Source organism: Podarcis cretensis, assembly GCF_951804945.1.
Source record: "Podarcis cretensis genome assembly, chromosome: 1".
In the NCBI taxonomy this organism is placed as follows: domain Eukaryota; kingdom Metazoa; phylum Chordata; class Lepidosauria; order Squamata; family Lacertidae; genus Podarcis; species Podarcis cretensis.
In genome coordinates, this window is record NC_137170.1 from 62,332,775 (window position 1) to 62,353,560 (window position 20,786).

The window sequence follows — 20,786 nt, forward strand, 5'->3', positions numbered from 1 at the left end:
TACGGCTGCTGGGAGCTGCCCTGGCCCTTCCTGGCTGTTTATCTGAGCCCATCACTCAGTGCTTGCACCACTTACTTACTCTCTTCATTGGAGGTTTTTAAGCAGAGGTTGGATGGCCATCTGCCATGGATGTTTTAGTTGAGATTCCTACATTGCAATGGTGTTGAACTAGATGACTCTCGGGGTACCTTCCAAAACGTTTGATTCTATGACTTGCCTACCTCCCTGTTTCCTCTGGCTGCCTACTGCTTTTTCTTTGCATTGAAGTTGGCGTGGCTGCATCTCTTAAAAACATAGAAACAAAATGAAATAATACAGTAATAACACCAAATAAATAGCAACTGGTACTTTCCCACCATAGTAAGAGCAAATGTCCAGTCTGTCTAAAAGAAGCTAGAAACGTTAAGGTAAATGAATCAGAATAGTTTTCTACAGATGGATGTACATATTGCATTCCCAGAAAAGAAATGCAAGGGTCATATTTATCATGCGGCTTTGCTGGATTTCATATAGTTGATATCGTTAAATCTTCGCATCAAAATGTAGTATTTCTACTTGAGAAATCAGGCTAGTTTGAGAGCTATTTCCTTCATGATTGATCATGAATCTGCTAAAAAAGAGTTTTAAATATAACATACTGTTTACACAATAAATGACAAATTCATTGACTATCAAGTCTGCAGATGTCATTCCTTGGCATAATCTTGATATAATCAATTTATTAATATATAGTCATGAAATCTGAGAAGGGAATTCTCTCTTGCAACTGATGCCATCTACGGTGTTATAGGGAAAACTGCCTGGCACTCCATATACTTTGCATTTCTGCAGCAGTCATTTTTATTTAACATATTTTATATACCTCTTAATTGAAAAAAAACCCTCTAAGATGCTTTAAAAATATATAATAAAATACTAAAATTCTCAGTAGAAATCAGTTCAAAACTGAAGTATTCAGAATATATGAGAAAGACCAAACTGAAGATTTTCCTGCCTATTGTCCACTCCTTCTGGTCACATTTTTGAATGGTATTGTGGCAATATCAACTGTGTAATAGGTGCTGAATAGATTACAAAATTGCATGTTTATTATAAGCATATATTTTTGGTTATGCCATAGACTGAGGATCTACTTTGGGGATCTTGGGGAGGGGAGGGACCAGTTGCTGAAAAGAGTTGAAAACTGAGACAGTTGCAGAGGTTTAGAAGAGAGAATAATGGGAAGAGAGACTGGTAGATTGGGTTTAGATGGAAAGGCATATTATTTAGATTTAAAAGAAATAGTTTTGATGATGGTGATGTAACTAAGTGAAGGCTTTTTATCCATTTTGCACATATATGATTGCTGCTTTCTAATGACTGGATGATGAAGGTAACTGTAACAAACTATGCTACTGTGGAACAGTTTAGGACAAATGAAAAATACGTATTTTTAAACAGATGCTGGAAATGATAGTTCTTACAACACCAGGATGCTTTGAATTTTTATTGGGTTTATTTATTTTACCTCATAAAATTCATACACCACTTGGCTGTAAAAACAACTACAACCTCACAGCAGCTTACAGTAAAACAGTAAGATTACCAGTAAAAAATAGTTTTAAACAGCTATTTTAAGCATTTAAAAGTGGTTTCTTTTTTTAAAAAAAAAGTCACTTGGAATATCTTATGTCCTCTCACGCCTGGCAGATATGTGAAATTCTGCAACAACTTTACTTTGATCCATGATGACAACATTCTCAAATGCACAGGGTAGAGATAGATTCTGAGCAGTAGAAGCATGTGAGGGGTAGCTGGCCAGATTGAGGCCAGTGAAGTGCTCTGCCTGAATCCACTACTAACCCAAATTAGCAGTAACTCAGTGAAGGCTTGTTGCCCATTTCTGCACATACTAGTATATGATTGCTGCTTTCTTATGGCTGGATCCCGCACCACTCTGCTTACATTTGAATGGGTTTGCTAGGACCATTTAGAAGTACCCAAGCCCTCCATCTCTTCCATTTGATTAATCCTTCAGCCTTTCAGAAACTAACATGGGTGTACCGGTATGTCTCATTGAACTAAAGAGAACTTTCATCTTAGTAGAATAGGATTGTGTTGTCAGTAATCTAAACTGGAGCTGAGCTGAATTTTGTGCATTTCAGTTTTCATGAGGATATTTGCATTTTTGACAAGCAAGAAACTGTCTGAATAGAGATGCAAATTACATCAAAATCAGAAGTATTTCATTACTTTTCATCCATGTCTTGGACACCAAGTCCTGGACACAATCTTTAATCAAGCTACATGTCAGTAGAAATTATCCATTGTGATGCTGAACACACTTTGCTTGTTCAGGTGATTTCAGTGGAGCTCTTCTCATGAATAAATTGATTTAAGATTCATGCCAAGAAGAGGAAGAAAAATATTCAGTTTACCTAAGATATGTTTATATCAATTTTTCCTAATTACAAGTGCAATTAACATTATGTGCTTTTCTTACTCCTCGTTTACCATTTGAAAAATGGAAGAATTTTTCAGTTTAAATGAGTCTCTCTCTGTTCTAAAGCCATTTTGGTACCGCACAGACAATGTGCACTTCATTGGGAAGAAGCCCCAACAAACACAATAAGACTTACCTCCAAGTAATAAAATCTTTCATAAAGCCTCTCTGTTTTCAGAGCCTGGTTTTTTTATGCAACTGAGTAAGGCATGGCTCTTTCTGTTTGTTCTGGTTCTCCAATAAATGCAGTAAGTAAAAATAAACGTAGCAGAGTTTTTATATAAAAAAACTATTTTTAAAAATTAAAAATATGATTTTTCAGAGATTTAAGGAAGCATATATGATAAAATGTAATCAAACAAAACGCAGCAACAAAAAACCACCCCAAAATAAAACCTCCATCACTGAGAACTGGTTGGCACCCCTTAGAGAAGCCTCTTGTTAAAAGCTGGTGGGTGGGGCATGGCCATTTGTTGAGACATCTTTGCAGCTCCCATCCAGTCTTTGACTCCTGATCAGGGGCTGACTTTGGTAATATGGTGCCCCGAGTGAGGACAAATTTTGGTGTGTCCCCTAAATATTTATTTTCATGCCCTCCTCTCTCTTGCCTTCCATTCTGTGCATGCTCTCAAGTACACTGTATCATAGTTGCGGCAACTCAATCACCTGCCTGACTGGGCCCTAACTTTGAGTAGGAACCCGTATAAATATAGGTGTTGTTGTTGTTTTGTACCCCCTGTGCAGGGGATCCACCTGAAATCTGGCACTGTCCTGATGCTGTTCTTGAATTGTCTAGGTGTGCCTTTGCTGTTCTGCCCCTGTAGCCTGACCTGTACCATTGTTAGCCTTGAATAAAGCTTTCTTCCCATTCACACGTTAGGTGCCTCGGTTGTGGTGTTTGGGGCGGGAACCAGGATACCCAAGAAAAAAGACCAACTGAAAATAGAACAGCCTATATTTCATGTAATTCTGCAAATCTATGGTGTAATCGTACTTGGAATATTGTGTACAGTTCTAGCCTCATAAACTAAAGAGGGTTGTTTAAGAGCTGGAAAGCATTCAGAAAGGGCAACCAAAATGATCAGTGGTGTGGAGCAACTCTTCCTTTCGGGAAAGGTTACATTTGAGGCTTTTTAGTTTAGGGGAAAAGGCCAAGTGGAGGGACTTGATAGATGTGTCTAGGGTTATGCAGGGGTAGATGAAGAAGAAAAGAACAAGCTTTTCTCCCTCCCTGATAGTACTTAGGCCCATCTAATGAAGCTGAATTTTGAAAGATTCTGTCAAGACAAAAGAAAGCGCTTCTTCACAAAACACATAGTACCTCACCACAAGATGTGCTAATGGTTTTAGAAGGATATTGCCCAAATTCATGGCAGTTGAGGGTATCCATCACTACTAGCCATGATGGCCGTACACTCCCTCCAGTGTCAGAGACAGTATATCTCTGAACACGTTTCTGGGAATCACAAGTAGAGTGATACTTCAAATGGCTCACAAATGCAATCACTCCGCCAATTTGAAGAGGAGGAGGAGATTAGGGTCAACTACAGTTCCTATGATTCTGATGCATTTGAGCATATTTTAAAACCTTCATTTCCACTTCAGCAGTAAGGCAAGCTAGGCAAAGGCCTGCTTAGCTAGTGAGCATAGCTCTGCTTGCCTCTGGTTACTGGCTCCTATCATGAGCAAGGGGAATGCATTACTTAACTTGCATTATGGGGTAAATGACCAAGCTTTGTGGTGGTGTTGGGGATCCTTACCATGGTAATGTTTCTGAATGGAGAAGGATTAAAAGCAGGGCCCCATTTAAGGACTACAGTGGAAGGATGAGACTACAGTGGTACCACAGGTTAAGTACTTAATTCGTTCCGGAGGTCTGTTCTTAACCTGAAACTGTTCTTAACCTAATGGGGCCTCCTGCTGCTGCCGTGCCGCCGGAGCACGATTTCTGTTCTTAACCTGAGGTACTATTTCTGAGTTAACGGAGTCTGTAACCTGAAGCGTATGTAACCTGAAGCGTATGTAACCCGATGTACCACTGTATAAGGAAAGAAGAGAAGGCTCGTAGGCAAGAAAATCCTCATGTAGACCAGACCCAGTTCGTTTTGGACTTTCTGCTTCAAAACTAGCTCCTTAAATTGTGTCATGAAGCACTAACAATGCTTCATGTATAGGTTTAAAACATTTGCATTGTTTAGTAGTCTTAATTGTGTTCCAAGTTGAACTTGGAATGGATGCCACTTTTTTGAGTCTGATATTTTGATTACTGGCTGATATTAAATAACACAAGAACATAATAAACTATAATTTGCATTAGGATCCTAAACGGAGTTATGACAAGGTGTTGGGCTTTTTGCTTTATTATTTGTTCATTGGCAAGGTTTGCTGCTTTTGGCAGTGCTGTTTATAAGCTCTCAGCATGAAGTATTTGGGGGTATGTAAATAGGATGCCTCTTCTCCTTTGGTTATATGTATAATAGATTACGTTGGGTTTTGCAGTGCGAACAGGTCTGTTGTACTGAGAATATGAATAATGTTGGTTTCCATAATTGCCAACATCTGGCTTCTCATAAATCTGTTAAATTGCACGGAAGTAGAATTAGAGTCTGTGTTGCAAGTAAAGCAATTACATGGAACTTCGCAGGCAATATGGCCCCATGCTCATCTGTGAAATTCTTTTAGTTTTGAACTGTAAAATCTATGCCTCTAATCTATTCTTTAGCCCAGATTCATATGTTATGCATGGTGTAGGAAAACATTATTTTGCATCTTTTCAATGCAAAAACACCCAAGCATGGCTGTAGTGACATTTTTAACCAGAAGTGTAAGTGAAAGCCTACTGAAAAGAGAAACAATGAGAAGAAAGTTAAGGTAACTAGTTTGTATTTTCCCATTAAAACAATTACTTCTCATCAATTTATTCATGGCCTTAGTTTTATTATAAGTATATAGCTTTCCTTTTCATGATTCTCTTGCAGCTGGAACATAGTACATGGTATTTGGTTTGAAGGTACCAGGCCACCTTTTCATTACCTAAAGTGCTCCTTTCAAGTTGCATTCCTTATTATATGGAAAATCAAGAAAAAACTAATAAATAATGTGCACATTAATAGTCCTTGAAGATGGCCAGATTATGGCTATTTATTTTGTCAAAATGAAGCAGCAAAATGATCATTGCAAGAGAGGTCTTCTAGGGAAGGAGAACTGTCTAATGGGAACATTATTGTAAACTGAGACTCAAACTACACATTAAGCAGAGCATTGTGATGTATATGTGTGTGCAGCCTGGGGAAGGTTGCGTTTAAATAGAAAACTAGACAGAGAGGCTTTTTAACCCTTTTCCCTCCCGTCCTTTTCCCAACCAGAAATAGACCTTCCCTTGTGGCTCTTTTTCTTTTCCAGGGATGGGGAGGGACATGAAACATAATTAAGGGAGAAGCACTTAAGGAGCTTGCAGTGAAGGAGTAGATTTAACCCTACTATTGATGCCCGGAGTGCACAATTCAACAACATTCTAATGGACGATAGAATTGCTGCTTGCCACTTGTGTTGTAAATTGCACATTCCATACTGCATGTAATCTTTTAAATCACAGCCAAAAGAAAATCTTTTGCTATGCTAATATATGGTAAGATCATTTTTCATATCTCATATATATATATATATATATATATATATATATATATATGAGAATAGGAAGTCTAATTGTGTCATTAGCATTGTAGCTAAAAATAGATTTGTGCAAATGGGGCTCATATGTTTTGCTGCTTTTCTGCAGTATTTAATTAACATTGCCACATCTCTAAGAGGAAATGAACCAGTAATTTTTGTTTGCTGCTGAAATGTCTACATGCAAACTTTTGAGCTGCTCATTGAGCTCCAGTGAAACAAATAGGACAATCCGAAAGGGTAGGCAGAGGGGAACAAAGGGGGGCTAACTCCCTTTTCCTGTGTCCTTCCAGATAGAAGGTGGGATGGTGCTTTCCTATTTTCCTGTTCTAAGTGGCTGTTGCTATTATTATTTTTTTGTTTGTTTCTGGGGGTTTCCTTGTTTTTGAGAAACTTTTCCCATACAAAGAATTTAATGGGAGTGGAATAAATTATGCCAGTTTAGGACAGATCTGCAACCTTGCCTAGAACACCCCTTGTGAGCAGCTCCTTTTCGCTGTTCAGTGTTGGAAAGGAACCTTCTGCAGGAACTTTTCCACAACCTTCAACATCTTCTCTCCAAAGGTGGACTTTTCTCTCCTCCTCCCCTTATGGAGATCTGATGGGTCCTAGGGTCTCAGGGAGGATATGACTGCAATCTAAGACAAAACAAATTGTGAGCTAAAAAAGGAAACAGTGTAAGTGATATTGTTGAGCTTCTGAATCCCCCATCCTCAAAGGCTCTTTTTTTAACCTACAGGTAGGGTCACAATTCTGTCTTCTATGCAGCTTTCAGTTAAATATATTGTTGTAACTTATTATGCTTCTCCATTGTTGGTGTAGTTTGCACTTCCTCAGCTAAAATATGTGTGTGTGAATGACTGGATGATCCCTGAACTGAAAATATTTTCAACTTCACGAATTCTTCTCATCATATAAAGTGACAATATCATCTCTGCTCATTTCCTCAATTGGCCTGCAAAGCACACTAGCTGTGAAAGTTGTAAACAGGGCTGTTGTTGTAGAAGAATTATTGTGAGTGACTCTTGTCTAGAGAGCAAGTGCTACTTTGCTAATGCTCTGTAATTAGATCCACACTAATTTGTCCGTGCCACTTGAATACAAGCCCAGAATAGAGAGATATTAGAAATACGTTTTGCTCTGGATTCCTTTGGGGTTAGAATAAGTGCGTCTTCTAACCAAGAAATATGAGGTGGATTTTCTGTTTCACTTTTATTGCTACTACCCTAAATTTCAGCTTGAGAGGACTGTCTTATTTCTGCTAAAGACAGGTGTTTTATTTCATCTGTAATAGTAACTGGTTCATATATTATCTTAGCTGTGTCTCTTATGTATGAACAGTATAGCGTTGGGGGAGTAAAACACATAAGAGACCAAGTAGGCATATTTAATTGCTCGTGTGAGTGGTTTCCTTGTGTCAGCAGTACAGCACTGGAGGAAATAAGTCTCTGAAATTAGATTATTTGTGATAAAATAATATAACCCTTACTTTTTTAAAAAACAACAACAACCAAAACACTTAAGGCCAAATTGCCTGAAGGTTTATTCATGGCACTTTCCCTTTCCTCCCTGCTTCTAACATGGGAAAATCCTACGACTGCTGTTAGCATGGAAGTGTATTTGCTCATGCAAAAGCTTACTTATGTCCTTACTACTTCCTTTTCCTGTACAAATCCAAGAATAGCCTGCTACTTAGGACCAATTTACTCCTACTCAGTATGTTTTTTTAAAAAGACAACTACTGGTCCCCTTCCGTTATTTTTTTTTTTTAAAAAAAATATCATTGTTTTATGCCCTCGAGAGGCAACATAATCTCTTAACCATTAAGCATCTAGGAAGAGTTATAATAACGCAAGAACAGAAGTTTCTAAAAGTTGTTTCTTATTTCTTTTACTTGGTTATGATTCAACTTGAGAAATAACCTTTTTAAAGAAATCATTTTAAGAGTGTGGGTGTAGAAAGTGTATATCCTCTTAGCAAAGCAGGCCTACAAATCCAGTCTCAAGTAAATACTTGATGTTCCCAAAGAACTATGGATCACACAACTTGCTGAAGCCCAATAAACTCTTCTGTATTGTGCAGATATTGATGAATGTGCCTTGAGGACTCACACTTGCTGGAATGACTCCGCCTGTGTGAACCTGGCAGGAGGATTTGATTGCCTCTGTGCATCTGGACCATCCTGCACTGGGGACTGCACACATGAAGGAGGCTTGAAACGGAATGGCCAGGTATGGACACTGAAGAAAGACAGGTGTTCTGTTTGCTCTTGTAAGGTAAGTTCCTGTTTGATTTTTTTTTTTTTTTACTCTTTTAATAATCCAATTTCTTCTTTTCCTTGCATATTTTTAAAAATAAGAAACCCATTTTAATAGAACTAAATCCATGTCAGACTGCAGGCTGAATTCTTCCAAAATCACATGGGCTCCCCCTGGGGAGTTGTAATCTGAATTAATCTTTTCTTGGTTCCTTAAAAAAAAAGAAGCAAATTCACTCTAGCAAGCAGGTTTGCATCCATGCAAAACTGGTATGAGAAAACAACAAGTAAACTTCCTGGTCTATACAACACTTCTGTTTATGAAACTGTGAGAAGAAACTTCAGTGCCCTGGGACAGTTGTAGGTGACTGAAAAAATGAACACTGCTAGATGCTAAAAATTACATTTAAGGGAAACCTTTCCCCGTATGATAGGGATGCGGGCGGCACCGTGGGTTAAACCACAGAGCCTAGGACTTATCGATGAGGTCGGCGGTTCGAATACCCACGACAGGGTGAGCTCCCGTTGCTCAGTCCCTGCTCCCGCCAACCTAGCAGTTCAAAAGCACATCAAGTTCAAGTAGATAAATAGGTACCACTCCGGCGGGAAGGTAAACCGCATTTCCATGCGCTGCTCTTGTTTGCCAGAAGCGGCTTAGTCATGCTGGCCACATGACCCAGAAGCTGTACGTCGGCTCCCTTGGCAACTAAAGTGAGATGAGCGCCACAACCCCAGAGTCGGCCACGACTAGACCTAATGGTCAGGGATCCCTTTACCTTCCCTGTATGATAGATAGCCTTCACTCATACTTTTCACTCATACCTTTCAAACAAAAGTGCCCTCACCACCAGAGGTTTGTATGGGGGCAGCAACACACACAGCATTTATAGTTCATTAGCATTCAGGGCATTGTTGCAGGAATCCATAAACCCTGTAAGGTAAATCATTATTATAATTACTAAAATCACCCAGTGAGCTTGTTGCAGAGATGGAATTTGGACTGGGAATTTCCTAGTTCACAATTGTGCTACATTAGCCCTCATAGAGTATTATGTTTGAGACTCTATAAATGTCAAACGTAGTGAATTTGTGAAATATGAAATTTACTTGGAATATTTATATCAGCAACATTTGCAACAGAAGCAATCTCCACTACTCTCCTGTTGTATTGCAGTTTGGAACACTGGGGATAATAGGACCCCATCCTCAAGCAACATTTTAAGAATATTTATGATGCAATCATGCATGCAAAATATGGTTTTATAAGACTACTTTTCCTCTTTCCAAAAGCATTACCTGAAAATTTAGGAGGAACCTTGCATTCTTGCTAAAGGAACTGCTGGTGGCAAAAATGGCTCATTTATTTATTTCATAAAATTTATACACCACTTGAAAACTTCAAAGTGGTTTACAAAAGAAAAAAACAGTTAAATCAAGAAGAAATCACAACCATACTTTAAAACATACAAAAGTCAAAATACTAAAATTACCTCAGCTTGTGTGCACGTCTCCAGAAGGACTGCTTCACAGTCAGGAAGAAGTTATTGAGAATATATTTTGAGGAACGAAATAGGGATAATACCACCATAAAGAGCACCTCAACTTTTCTGAGCATTCCAAGTCCTAGTGAAGGTATAATATGACTATGCTAAGGCCAGCATATACTGTTTATGGGTCTTAATACAGTTTATTGCTAGTTAGTCAGGACTATTTATTAAAAGTTATTTTAATATTCTATAACAATTGGCTCTAGTAAATTATGTATGAATTTTTCTACAGTGCCTTAATTGAAACAGAGTCTGGTATCTTTCACATAAAATAAAACCTCTTTCCATAAAATGTTCTGTTGAATGTACTCTTAGCTCGCTGAAATAGCTAACAAAATCCTAATTGTCCCAACACTGCTTCATATGTGAATGTGGAATTAGATCGTCCACCCCATGGCCAATGATATCCAGTTCTGGCATAATGTGCCCAGGTTTGGACCATGTGAAGACACCTTTTTAAAAATAATAATAATAATATTTCACAGATAAGTGAGGAAGTGAGGAAGGGATTACTGCAGCAATCCATCTAATCCTCTCTAAACATACTGGTTTTTGTTCCTATGAATTTAGCAGAATTTGCTAAAACAATTCTAACAATTCTAACAGCTTAATTAGTTGAGTGCATTCATTACCCAAAGTAGCCTGAAGTAGATTTTCTCTGCTTTCTCAGAGTACATCCCTCAAGCCTTATGTGAATTATAACAGCATTGGCGGAGCTGTGTTGTCTTTAATCCTGTTTTCTCCCCCCCCCCCCAAATAAAGCAGCTTTACTGACTTACTAGTATGGAAGCTACTGTTCCCTGAAAAGAGATTCCCAAGATAGACAATATATGGGGGAAGACATGATTTAAATAGTGATGTACATATTTTCATCTGCTTGATTCAAAGTGGATCTCAACAAACCAAATTGCTTGGCCATTGTATGGCTTACCTTTGTTTTCAAAAAAATAACTGTGCACAATATGCAAATTGAAGGCGCCCCTTCCATTTGCAGAAGAGTCTTTGGTCTGATGCAGACCTCTGCTGATGGAAAGCAGGAAAGGTAATCTTCATATTCTTCCTTCGCTCTGTAGCCTCCCATATCACCTTCTAGGCAGTTCTGGGGTGTTCCCCAGCCCCCAGGAGCAGATTTTCAGAGGGCCAAGATGGCTGAAGGGGGCAAAGAAGGAATCAGCCAAAATTCCCTTACTTCTGTTAGCGGTGGTATCCACTGCATCAAAAACTCTCCCTTTAATATAACAGACAAACTGGATTCCACTCTAAATATTTAGAAACGTACCGTGTGTTTATTTTCTGAACTCAGTTGCAAATTCCGGCCCCATGACAAGCAGCAGAACATGAGTCTAAAAATTCCCTCACACTCCTACCTGTGAACCTCCCCCGTAATACCTTGCCTGTCCTTTTCAACATACCAAGCAGTTGTGGTAATGGGAGGTCCTCTCTTGAGGCCTCTCTGTTTCTTCCTCTCTCCCTCTTGGTGTCTTTAATGCAGTGCATCATGTGCCAGGGATTCTGGGATTTATCATTCTTCAGGCACCCGAGGCCTTCCTATGTCTGTTAAGCATCCTGGAAAATACATATCCTAGACTATGGAGCACAATGTCTACAACATGAACTTGAGATGGGTGAACTTTGGCAAATTTGCTTTGGATTCACTTGGAAATAATTTGAGGTTCTCCCCTCCCCCTGCCAAACCAGGAAAAGCTTTCCAAATCAATTCAAGGGTGGAAATATGGGAGGTTGTATTCCTTCTACCACCGCAATTTATCATGCCTGCACCTCTTTATTATGGCCCCATTAGACATAGTAGCTTGCATTATATTGAATTGGGCAAGAATAAAGGTGCACCAGCGAGGATGGGGAAAGAAGCCAACTCTGTGAGTCATCTTTCAGCATTACACCTCCTTCTGCAGTGTCTTTTGCCTGCTCCTGTATAAATAAATTGAGCCATTATTCCGTATGGGAGTGATGAAAGACCCTGCAGGGACAAAATACAAAAGTGGTAATGAGGATCCCATGCCTCACGGAGCCCTTGGCTTCTCCCTCACATTTGTTCTTTGCCCCTACAGTGGCTTCAGCACTCTTTACTGGATGTAAAGAAGAAACAGAGCTCCGTTTTATTCAGTAGGTGTAAAGTGAGCAAGCAGTTCTTCTGCTTGGATTTTCTGAGGCAGGCTTAATGAGCTCCAGAGTTCTTTTCCAAGGCTGACTCAGGGGAACTTCAGCAGCATCTCCAAAGACTTGGGCACCATGGATAACCACATTTCCAAGGGTCCTTGACACCTGGAATGCTACTGTTTAATGCTCATCATGCCAGGGAGAAAGGAAGGGGGGCCTCACCAGCAACAACTCTCCATTGTGACCCACCACCAGTTAATTGAGAAGAAGGTGATCCACTCTAGTGGCAGTGATCCTGGCAATGGAACTGAGAAACCAATTATGATCTGGGTTCAAATTTAATTGCACTTCAAGCTTGGGTTTTAATCACTTGAGGAGGAAGTAGTTAAGTTCACCATTAAGAGTCCTCCTTTCCAGACTTGGGCATGAGCATACAAGCAATACTTAACAGATCTCATTTATTGATATAAACCACCCTACTAGTAATGAATGGAAGTGCACTTGTGATTTTAATTGATTCCTTGAACCTGTGCTTATAATTTATAGAAATTTGGTTTTGGAAAGGATCCTGGGATCTGTAGTTTGTTAAGAGTGCTGGGGTGGTATCTCTGTGAGGGGTAAACTATAGTGCCATGATTTTAAACCAGAAAAATAGTCTCCTTTGGAAAGTTCAAAAGCTGTCATGGATGCTTTGGTTGAGATTCCTGCATTATAGGGGGTTGGACTAGATGTCCCTTGGGTCCATTCCAATTCTACAATTCTATTATTCATCTAATTTTTAAAATAACTTGTTACACAAATTCACCACCAGTTTTTCCTTTATCTAAACCTCTGATTATTCCAAAGTATTAGCCCCTTTCTTGTCACTGGGCTCAAATGACATTCTTTTTGTAACTTCTCTTGGTGTAATTAGTTGAAGTACAGGCGTAGTGGTGTTTGGTGGTGGTCATAGTGATGTTGGTCACTGCAGCTCGCTTTTCATTCTTATTTTATCAGATGAAAAGAGACTAGATTTCCCACTTGTTCAGTCTGTGCACATAGTGGAAGAATTATTTAGAAATTGCTGAGGTTATTTTAAGAGATGGATATTTGACACTCCAAAGCACAAGAGACTTTGTGTAGCAGAAAAGGCTACATATTTGTGACACTGAAATATTGGGGTCAAATTGCTCTCTGTAGAGTGCAGAGTGAACAGGTCTGTATACAAAACATAGAATACTACGAGAGGCATAATAATTCCAATGATACTGAAAACTGTGTTGGAAAAATATGAAATTCTAATTAAGTCCAAATACCAGTTACATCAAGTATATGGACTAGGTTGCACTACATATTTAATTTGAATAATTTAATTTCAGTATCACTAATGAAGCATTGCAAAACTTGAGTGATGCTGAACTCTGCTGCATTGCCCTCACAGGTGGTAGCAAAAATGTCTTTTTAAAAGGGGGGAAAATGAATACCAAAATGAAACAGATGCAAATAAAACATGAAGTGAAACACTTAAACAATAATAACCACCCACTGCAAGACATGAAAGGAACTAGCCTTTGGCTAACCATAGGCATCTTGAAAGTGTTGTGGTTTTTTTGCTTGCTTTGTTTTTGTTTGGGGAGACACACTGTAATGTTCAGGCACAATGTTCTGCATAGAATTCAGGGTTGCTGTTTTATTTTTGTTTTTAAAGAAATAATGCAAAATTCCGAATTCTAATTCCACTTTTGAAACAAAACAAGGCTATTCCAAACGCCAAAATCTGGGCAGAAATTTGATTGATGAGAACTGGAAGCATCCCTTTCTCAGATGTCTGGATGTGCCCCTGAATTTTCACTAGGCACTAAATCTTTGCTAGACTGCCTCTAATATTCCAGGGTTCCAAAGCTATGAAGGCTAGAAATATTTTTCTTATTAATAAAACCAGTTGCAACCTTTTATGAAATGGTTCCTGATTGCTTCAATTTGTTTATCTGCACTGGTTTAAGCAGTGCTTTTCTTCTAGAAGAAAAGGTGCCTGTACTGCATACGCTTGAGAACCCCCAGGGGAAAAAAGCACTGGGTGTAAGTTTCTTTCATACATGAAAACCAGCATTCTTGCTCTTTGAAACATGGGCAACGTTTGAGCTCAGGGTGAAGTAGCTGTGTGACAACGTAGCTTGACATTTACTATGCCACTGATAACTGATGTACATTTTCACATTTGAACTGCAAATTTACTGTACTCTCACCTGGAGATAATGGTTGTCTCTTCAGAAGTTCAGCAGCACAGTGTGTCTCAGCAGCTGCTGTGCCAGCTACTTCTCAGGTCTACCTGTCTCTTTTCTTCACCCTACTGTAGGAAGCACAACTTTGAGAGATAGTATTGCCTATGAGTAGGTGGGCTGAAAACCCTGTTCTTAAAAGCAGTTGGGGTGGTTTTTTTTTGTTTTGTTTGTTTGTTTTGCTTGAATTAACCATTCAGCAAATGAAGAACCCACTACCTAATTTGAAATAATTCATTAGTATTCTAGATTTCAGTTCAATGCTATGCATGTAAAAGCATTGAAATTATTTATTCACCTATAATAACAGGTAGAGTTTCCAGCACAATAATTATCATCCTCACAATTTGAATAAACTCATTTTCCCTTTTCCATCAAGCCAACGCATACTACTTCTTTTTTTACATTTTAAAACAATATTGATGCTCTAGTTATCACAAGGATTATAATTTAATCTGTAGCCACTGAAATGTGCAGGATCCTATGCAAGGAGTAAATATTTAGCAGTTGTGGTATTAAAGCTTCATTTCCGAGAGGTATAAATAAAAAGTTTTTCAAAAATGAGTCTGAGAGCATGAGCCAATCTGGAGTGAAGCACTTCTACATCCTGATTTCAGCGAGAAAGGAATGTGAAATTGTGCTGAGTTGTTAGATATGGTGACATAGTCTCCTCTTCCGTTGGACTGCAAGTCAAGCTGTAAAAAAACCAACAACATAACTAGATATAACTGAAGGTGAAAGGATGATAGGTTCCTCCATTAACCTGCTGTATTAAATTCCTCTGACAGGCCTGGTTTTGCAGTGTAATGCATTTTTGTTAAATTAATGGTGCCACCTGTTCAGCCACAAAATTACTGAAGGTATTATCTCTACAATTACATGGTTATTCAAAAGTTTGTGAATAAAATTGTTGCTTCATGATACTCATTATGTGACTAATAGAAACATTTATTCATTCAAAATGCACCCAAGAAACTATTTGCAAGGGCAATGGTTTAAAGTATTCATTTGGAGAGAAAAGAGTGGTAAAGTTGAGAACTTTTCCATTCACACATAGCTTCCAAAATGAAATTTGAGACCATATTTATTTCTTGTATAAGTGGAAAGAGTACCCAAACCTCAGTTTCATAACATTTACAATATGCTAAAACTAACCAGAATAAAACATAAACCCCAATATTGGCTAGAAAAGTGAAAGCAGGAAAAATGTAGAAAATAGGTGCTGCTTGATACGTTTTTGGCTGCTCCTTGGAACAGAAATAATCTTGTCTTTGAAGGCTGTGGGAATACTCATAGTATTTATTTAAGGCATCTCAGAACTAGGATGAAGGTGAATCTGGATATTCAATGGGTGTCACTCTGCTGGTGAAAGTCATCTATCAATCAAGTAGAGAGAGGCAGTTTACAGCTGAGAGGTCTGCTGGAGTATATTTAGGGGACAGAGGGGTGGGAAGAAGAGTTGCTGATATTGCCTCCTCCCCACTCCAGCAATGGATGCGATGTCGTCTGTAAGTGGAGCAACATACACTGCATTTCACCCAACAGTTGGTGCCATCATAGAACAGTTGCCATCAGAATCCTTGCCAGTTTTCACTCTTAAGTCCACATGGCACTGAGTCCAACATGAATTTCTTACTTGGGTGTTTACTGCTAATGCATCAGTTGAAAGCAAAGAAAAGTACATGAATGTTTATGAACAAATATTCTTGCTTCTTTGAATAAATAGCATTGCAATACATTCAAACACTAAATTTAGGATTGTTTCCAAAGGTGCTCCATCACATTTGGAAGGCAAAAGTGAAACTAGATCCAGAGGTGTTCTTCCATTTATGCAAGAGTCTGTGCAACCTCATTCACAAGCAGAACTAATAATTGCTATAGAAGAATTTAAAAAAAAAATTATACTGCCTCACCTCTTGCCTGTTATAGAACAATGAGCATGGTATGAGTTTCTGAAATGTGACTATTCAGCTTCCCAATCACTTGTATTTGTGAACTGTACAGTATAATGAATAAAACTATAAAATGCAAATTGCTAACACGCATTGCTAGGCACTGCCCCAATTTGATCTATCCATTATTTAGAAACACTGAATACTAATGATTTTTGTTTCTTGACAGGATGGCAAAATATTCTGTCGACGAACTACGTGTGATTGTCAGAATCCCAGTGTTGATTTCTTTTGCTGCCCAGAATGTGATACCAGAGTCACCAGTCAATGTTTAGATCAGAATGGGCACAAGCTGTACCGAAGTGGAGACAATTGGACATACAGCTGTCAGCAGTGCCGCTGTCTGGTATGTAAACCAATAAAATATTTTTCTTAAGAGATGCAAGAGCAGTAAAAGATTGATGGACACGCCATATTGAAAAATAAAAAATGCATACTGTTAACATTCTTCTCTTCTCATGACACAAAATACAGTACGGAAAGCTCTATACAGCGGTACCTCTGTTCTCGAATGTAATCTGTTCCGGAAGACCATTTGAGTTCCGAAACATTTGAAAACCGAGGTGCAAAGGGCTGTCTGCAAATTCAGTTGAGAAACATGCAGCGAAAGCATTTATTTCTGGTTTTTCAGCATTTGGGTTCCGAAATGTTCGTCAATGGACACATTCGAGAATGAAGGTACCACTGTACATATATTCTAAGGTGCATAACATGATCTGAAGTAGCAAGTTTTTAAAAGGTGCTTATCTGACTTACTTTCTTCAACATAAATGCAGCATCTTTAAAGGCCTTACAATGTTCACTATTTTGGTCTGGGCATGAGGAAAAAATTTAAACCTTCCATCAGCTTTATTTTGTGTCTCTTCCTCTGCAACATATTATTCTGAACATTTACAAAGGTAGAGGTTAGAGGGGTCATCATGAATTAAAGACCATCAAGATTTATGCACACAAAGGATTGATCTCTTCACCTTACAGAATACATACATGTTAAGACTATAAGAAGCAGAGCTATATTTTACTTTAGCCTAGGGGGAATATTTGCATACCAAATTGTCCAGGAAAGCCTGCCGGTTTTAAAAAGAAAATGCCTATTGCTGCTGAAGCAAGTTTGGAGGTAATAGCAGGTTTTATTGAGGAAACAGATAGCTGTATTTCTAAATTGAAAACTGTGAGAGGGCTTTGCTGTCTAGTTCAGTTACTGTGTCCTGATCCAGCTGGGGCTTCCTAGGGATGATTGCACAAACATATATACATGCAAATGTGTGCTGCTCATGCACATTCTTAGACTGAAAAGCCTCAACCAGGTACTCCAAATATTTGTTTGGGGGAACAACTGAATTCAACATTTTTAGTTGGTGGACCCTTCTTCATTAGAGGCTTTTAAGGAGAGACTGGATGGCTATCCATTAGCGATGCCATGTGGAATCCCTGTGTCAACAGAGGGATGGAGATTCTCCCAATATGTCATTATCAGTATTTAGAAATTAAGGCCAGAAAATGTGGCTTCTCAGTGTCAAAATCTGTGTAGTGCAGCAGCTAAGAGCCTGACTGTGAACAAGGAAATCACTACAGGAAATCTTGCCTCTGCTGTTAATTCGTTCTGTTGCTTTTGGCAACTCATCCCCTCTGCAGTCTTTGTCATGTAATATGGAAATAATACTACCCAAAGCAATTGTAAAGATTACTAATACTATGTAATATCAAAATCACTATTGTGATATTGGAACCTTTTACAATATATCTGCAGAAACAAACAAAAAAATGGACTCGCTGGCAGGATTTAAATAAACACTTACAATTTTATTTACAAAGAACAAGAAATATAACAATGTGATAACATAGAATGTATCATTTAATGTAATAAACCAGAAATGGAAGCTGAGGGAAGTGAACAGGGAGGGGAGGAATTGAAAAATGAATATTTAGTAATGATATTGGGTATTTGTTATGAGAAAAGAAAATCAATAAAAATTATTTTTTAAAAATACTATAATATCAACTCTGTAAAGGACTATATACATGCTTTGTAGTAGTAGTAGTAATATGCTTGGAAAGGGGGGGGGGGAATCACTAGGGTCCAAAGAACAGGGCTTTTCAGTGCCACATAGCAATTCACTAAAGTGATTTCAGAGCTTCAAAAACAACTGGTGATGCATAAGTAACTAAAGAATGTTAAAACTTCCAGTGGACGTCACAAGCAAAGCACATTTTTTTCCTCCAAAGAATTCTAGGAACTATAGTTTACCCTTCACAGAGCAACCTTTAACCAACTACAGTGCCCATAATTCTTTGAGAGGGGCAAAGTGCTTTAAAGGTATAGTGTGTATGTTGCCTAATACAGTTTATCAGATCCTGATACCATAGGATGCATTACTGCGGAGGGGGGGGGAACGGACCTCCATATACTTCATGTTGTGAGAACTTGACAGTGTGATTCCATGCTTGCTTACTCAAAAGAAAGCTCCTGGACTTCTTTTGGACAAAGAACATATAATCTATCTATCACTTAAAAGCAAAACAAAAAAATGCACAATATGCCATATGTTTAAACTGGTAGCAATAAAACTAGGTGTTAGACTTTAAAAGACTTCTGAAATAATAATAAGGAATGTTCCTGTTCCTCCAAGAGGAGTGCAACCCCATCCAGAATAGGTTGAATCACCTTACCTTTCTCACCAGTGACTTTGTCTAATCTGAATTTCATGGCATTTTTGGTTGCAAATGCTGCAGAGTAATGCAATGAATTATTTATCGTTGTATCCTGAGGTGTCAGTTATCATATGATTTCTGGATGAGTTAACTACTGTGTCATTATCTCTTAGTGTCTGTAAACTACTACATAGCATTTAGCCTTAACACTGTAAATAGCTAGTGGCAGTACTGCAGTACTGATGTGATAATATGGTTCATGGTTTCCTTTTGTTAAAATGAGTAGTTTACATAGCCTCGTAAATTGCTTAAAGAACATAAGAAGAGCCTGCTGGATCAGGCCAATGGCCCAACTTGGCCAGCATCAGTGGCCAACCAGATGCCTGTGGGAAACCAGCAAGCAATTTGTGATGAAGATGCACATCTGCATAACAGGGCTATGAAATCAAAACAAAAATGTGCTTCAGAATTCAACCATTTGTGGCTTTTCATTCAGAAGCTATATATTATCACATCACCCAGTTCAGCAAATGAGTTTTATATACAGTCATACCTTGGTTGTCAAATGCCCTGGAACTCGGACGTTTTGGCTCCCAAATGCCGCAAACCCGGAAGTGATTGTTTCAGTTTGCAAATGTTCTTTTGGAACCTGAACATCCAACTGGGCTTCCTCGGCTTCTGATTGGTTGCAGAAGCTTCCTGCAGCCAACTAGAAGCTGTTATTTGGAAGTCAAACACTTTGGTTTTGGAAGTTGAATGGACTTCCGGAACGGATTCCATTTGACTTCCAAGGTACGACTGTACAGCAGCATGGTGTATCCACATCCCTGGTTGGAGGTCTGCATTTATCCATCAGAGGTGTGTGCATGGTCCTTAATCTGCTGTAAATGTGGTGCCCAGCTACACTGCACTGTTTAGACTACTGCCAGATCAGAATATGCCTATTTTGTAAGTGAATTTTAGTCAAGAATGGATAACTTGTACCCTTCAAGAGACTGAGGTACCCAAACTCCCACCAGCCTCTGCTATTATGGGCAACAATGGAATAAGGGGAGTCCTATTCCACCCCAGTTTTAGGTAATGACTCAGGCCTAACAGTAAAAGTTGATCAAAGAAGTAGTTGCTATTGGTGTTTTGTTTCATAGTTTGACGTAACTTACTGTGGGTCTTTCTCTGTTTTCCCAGGAAGGTGAAGTAGATTGTTGGCCGCTTGCATGCCCCACTCTCACCTGTGACTTCACAGCAATATCAGAAGGAGAATGTTGCCCTCGTTGTGTCAGTGATCCTTGTTTGGCTGATAACATAACCTACGATATCAGAAAAACTTGTCAAGATGGCTATGGAATAGCACGACTTAGTGGCTCCGTATGGACAATGCTCGGGTCTCCTTGTACAACTTGCAAATGCAAGGTATTTGATAGTAAAAGTTGGAGGAGGGGAGGACAGTACACATAATTTGTGTGTAGGAGTCAGACTCTTTACCCAGGAAGGTTGCTTTTAGCTGTCACTGACAGCAGTGAGCTGCAACAGAAGAATGAGAATGCAGTAACAAAAATTATGCAATTTGTATAATGGTAATTGTGTGATTATTATCCAGGGAGATAGGGCCAGAAATATTCAGTAGGCTTCTTCTACAACTTTAAAATAGTCTCTCTTAAAGCCCTGCAGGTATTCTTAATATGCATGTAGAATAGTGATGTTAATAACTAGTAAACATTTTAGACATTGATAAATATGTATTTTCAAAAATAACCTGCCTGTTAGCAAGGCAGTTACAGTAATACCAATTGCAGGGTGCAATATATTTATGTTGCATTCATTTTGAATCCCTTTTGCTTCTTGCTCTATTTC

At 38.7% G+C, this 20,786-nt stretch overlaps 1 protein-coding gene and 1 long non-coding RNA gene across 10 annotated transcripts in view; one reads left to right on the forward strand and one right to left on the reverse strand.

Annotated features, from left to right (window-relative positions):
- The window catches only part of NELL1 (neural EGFL like 1), a 372,071-nt gene that overhangs the window by 345,198 nt on the left and 6,087 nt on the right, over positions 1–20,786 (forward strand). For all 4 annotated transcript variants that reach the window (XM_079966358.1, XM_079966357.1, XM_079966360.1 and 1 more), the window contains 3 exons: positions 8,234–8,427; positions 16,453–16,629; positions 20,121–20,345. In XM_079966358.1, the coding sequence (XP_079822484.1) occupies positions 8,234–8,427; positions 16,453–16,629; positions 20,121–20,345 (596 nt within the window). The remainder of the gene's footprint in view (positions 1–8,233; positions 8,428–16,452; positions 16,630–20,120; positions 20,346–20,786) is intronic.
- Positions 8,453–20,786, reverse strand: part of LOC307216136 — a 53,790-nt gene continuing 41,456 nt past the window's right edge. For 5 of the 6 annotated variants that reach the window (XR_013838926.1, XR_013838927.1, XR_013838928.1 and 2 more), the window contains 3 exons: positions 14,299–14,402; positions 11,368–11,521; positions 10,488–11,104 (listed from right to left, as the gene is read on the reverse strand). This is a non-coding gene — a long non-coding RNA (uncharacterized lncRNA). Of the gene's footprint in view, positions 8,621–10,487; positions 11,105–11,367; positions 11,522–14,298; positions 14,403–20,786 lie in introns of those variants that run through there. The other variant, XR_013838925.1, reaches the window with a different exon arrangement.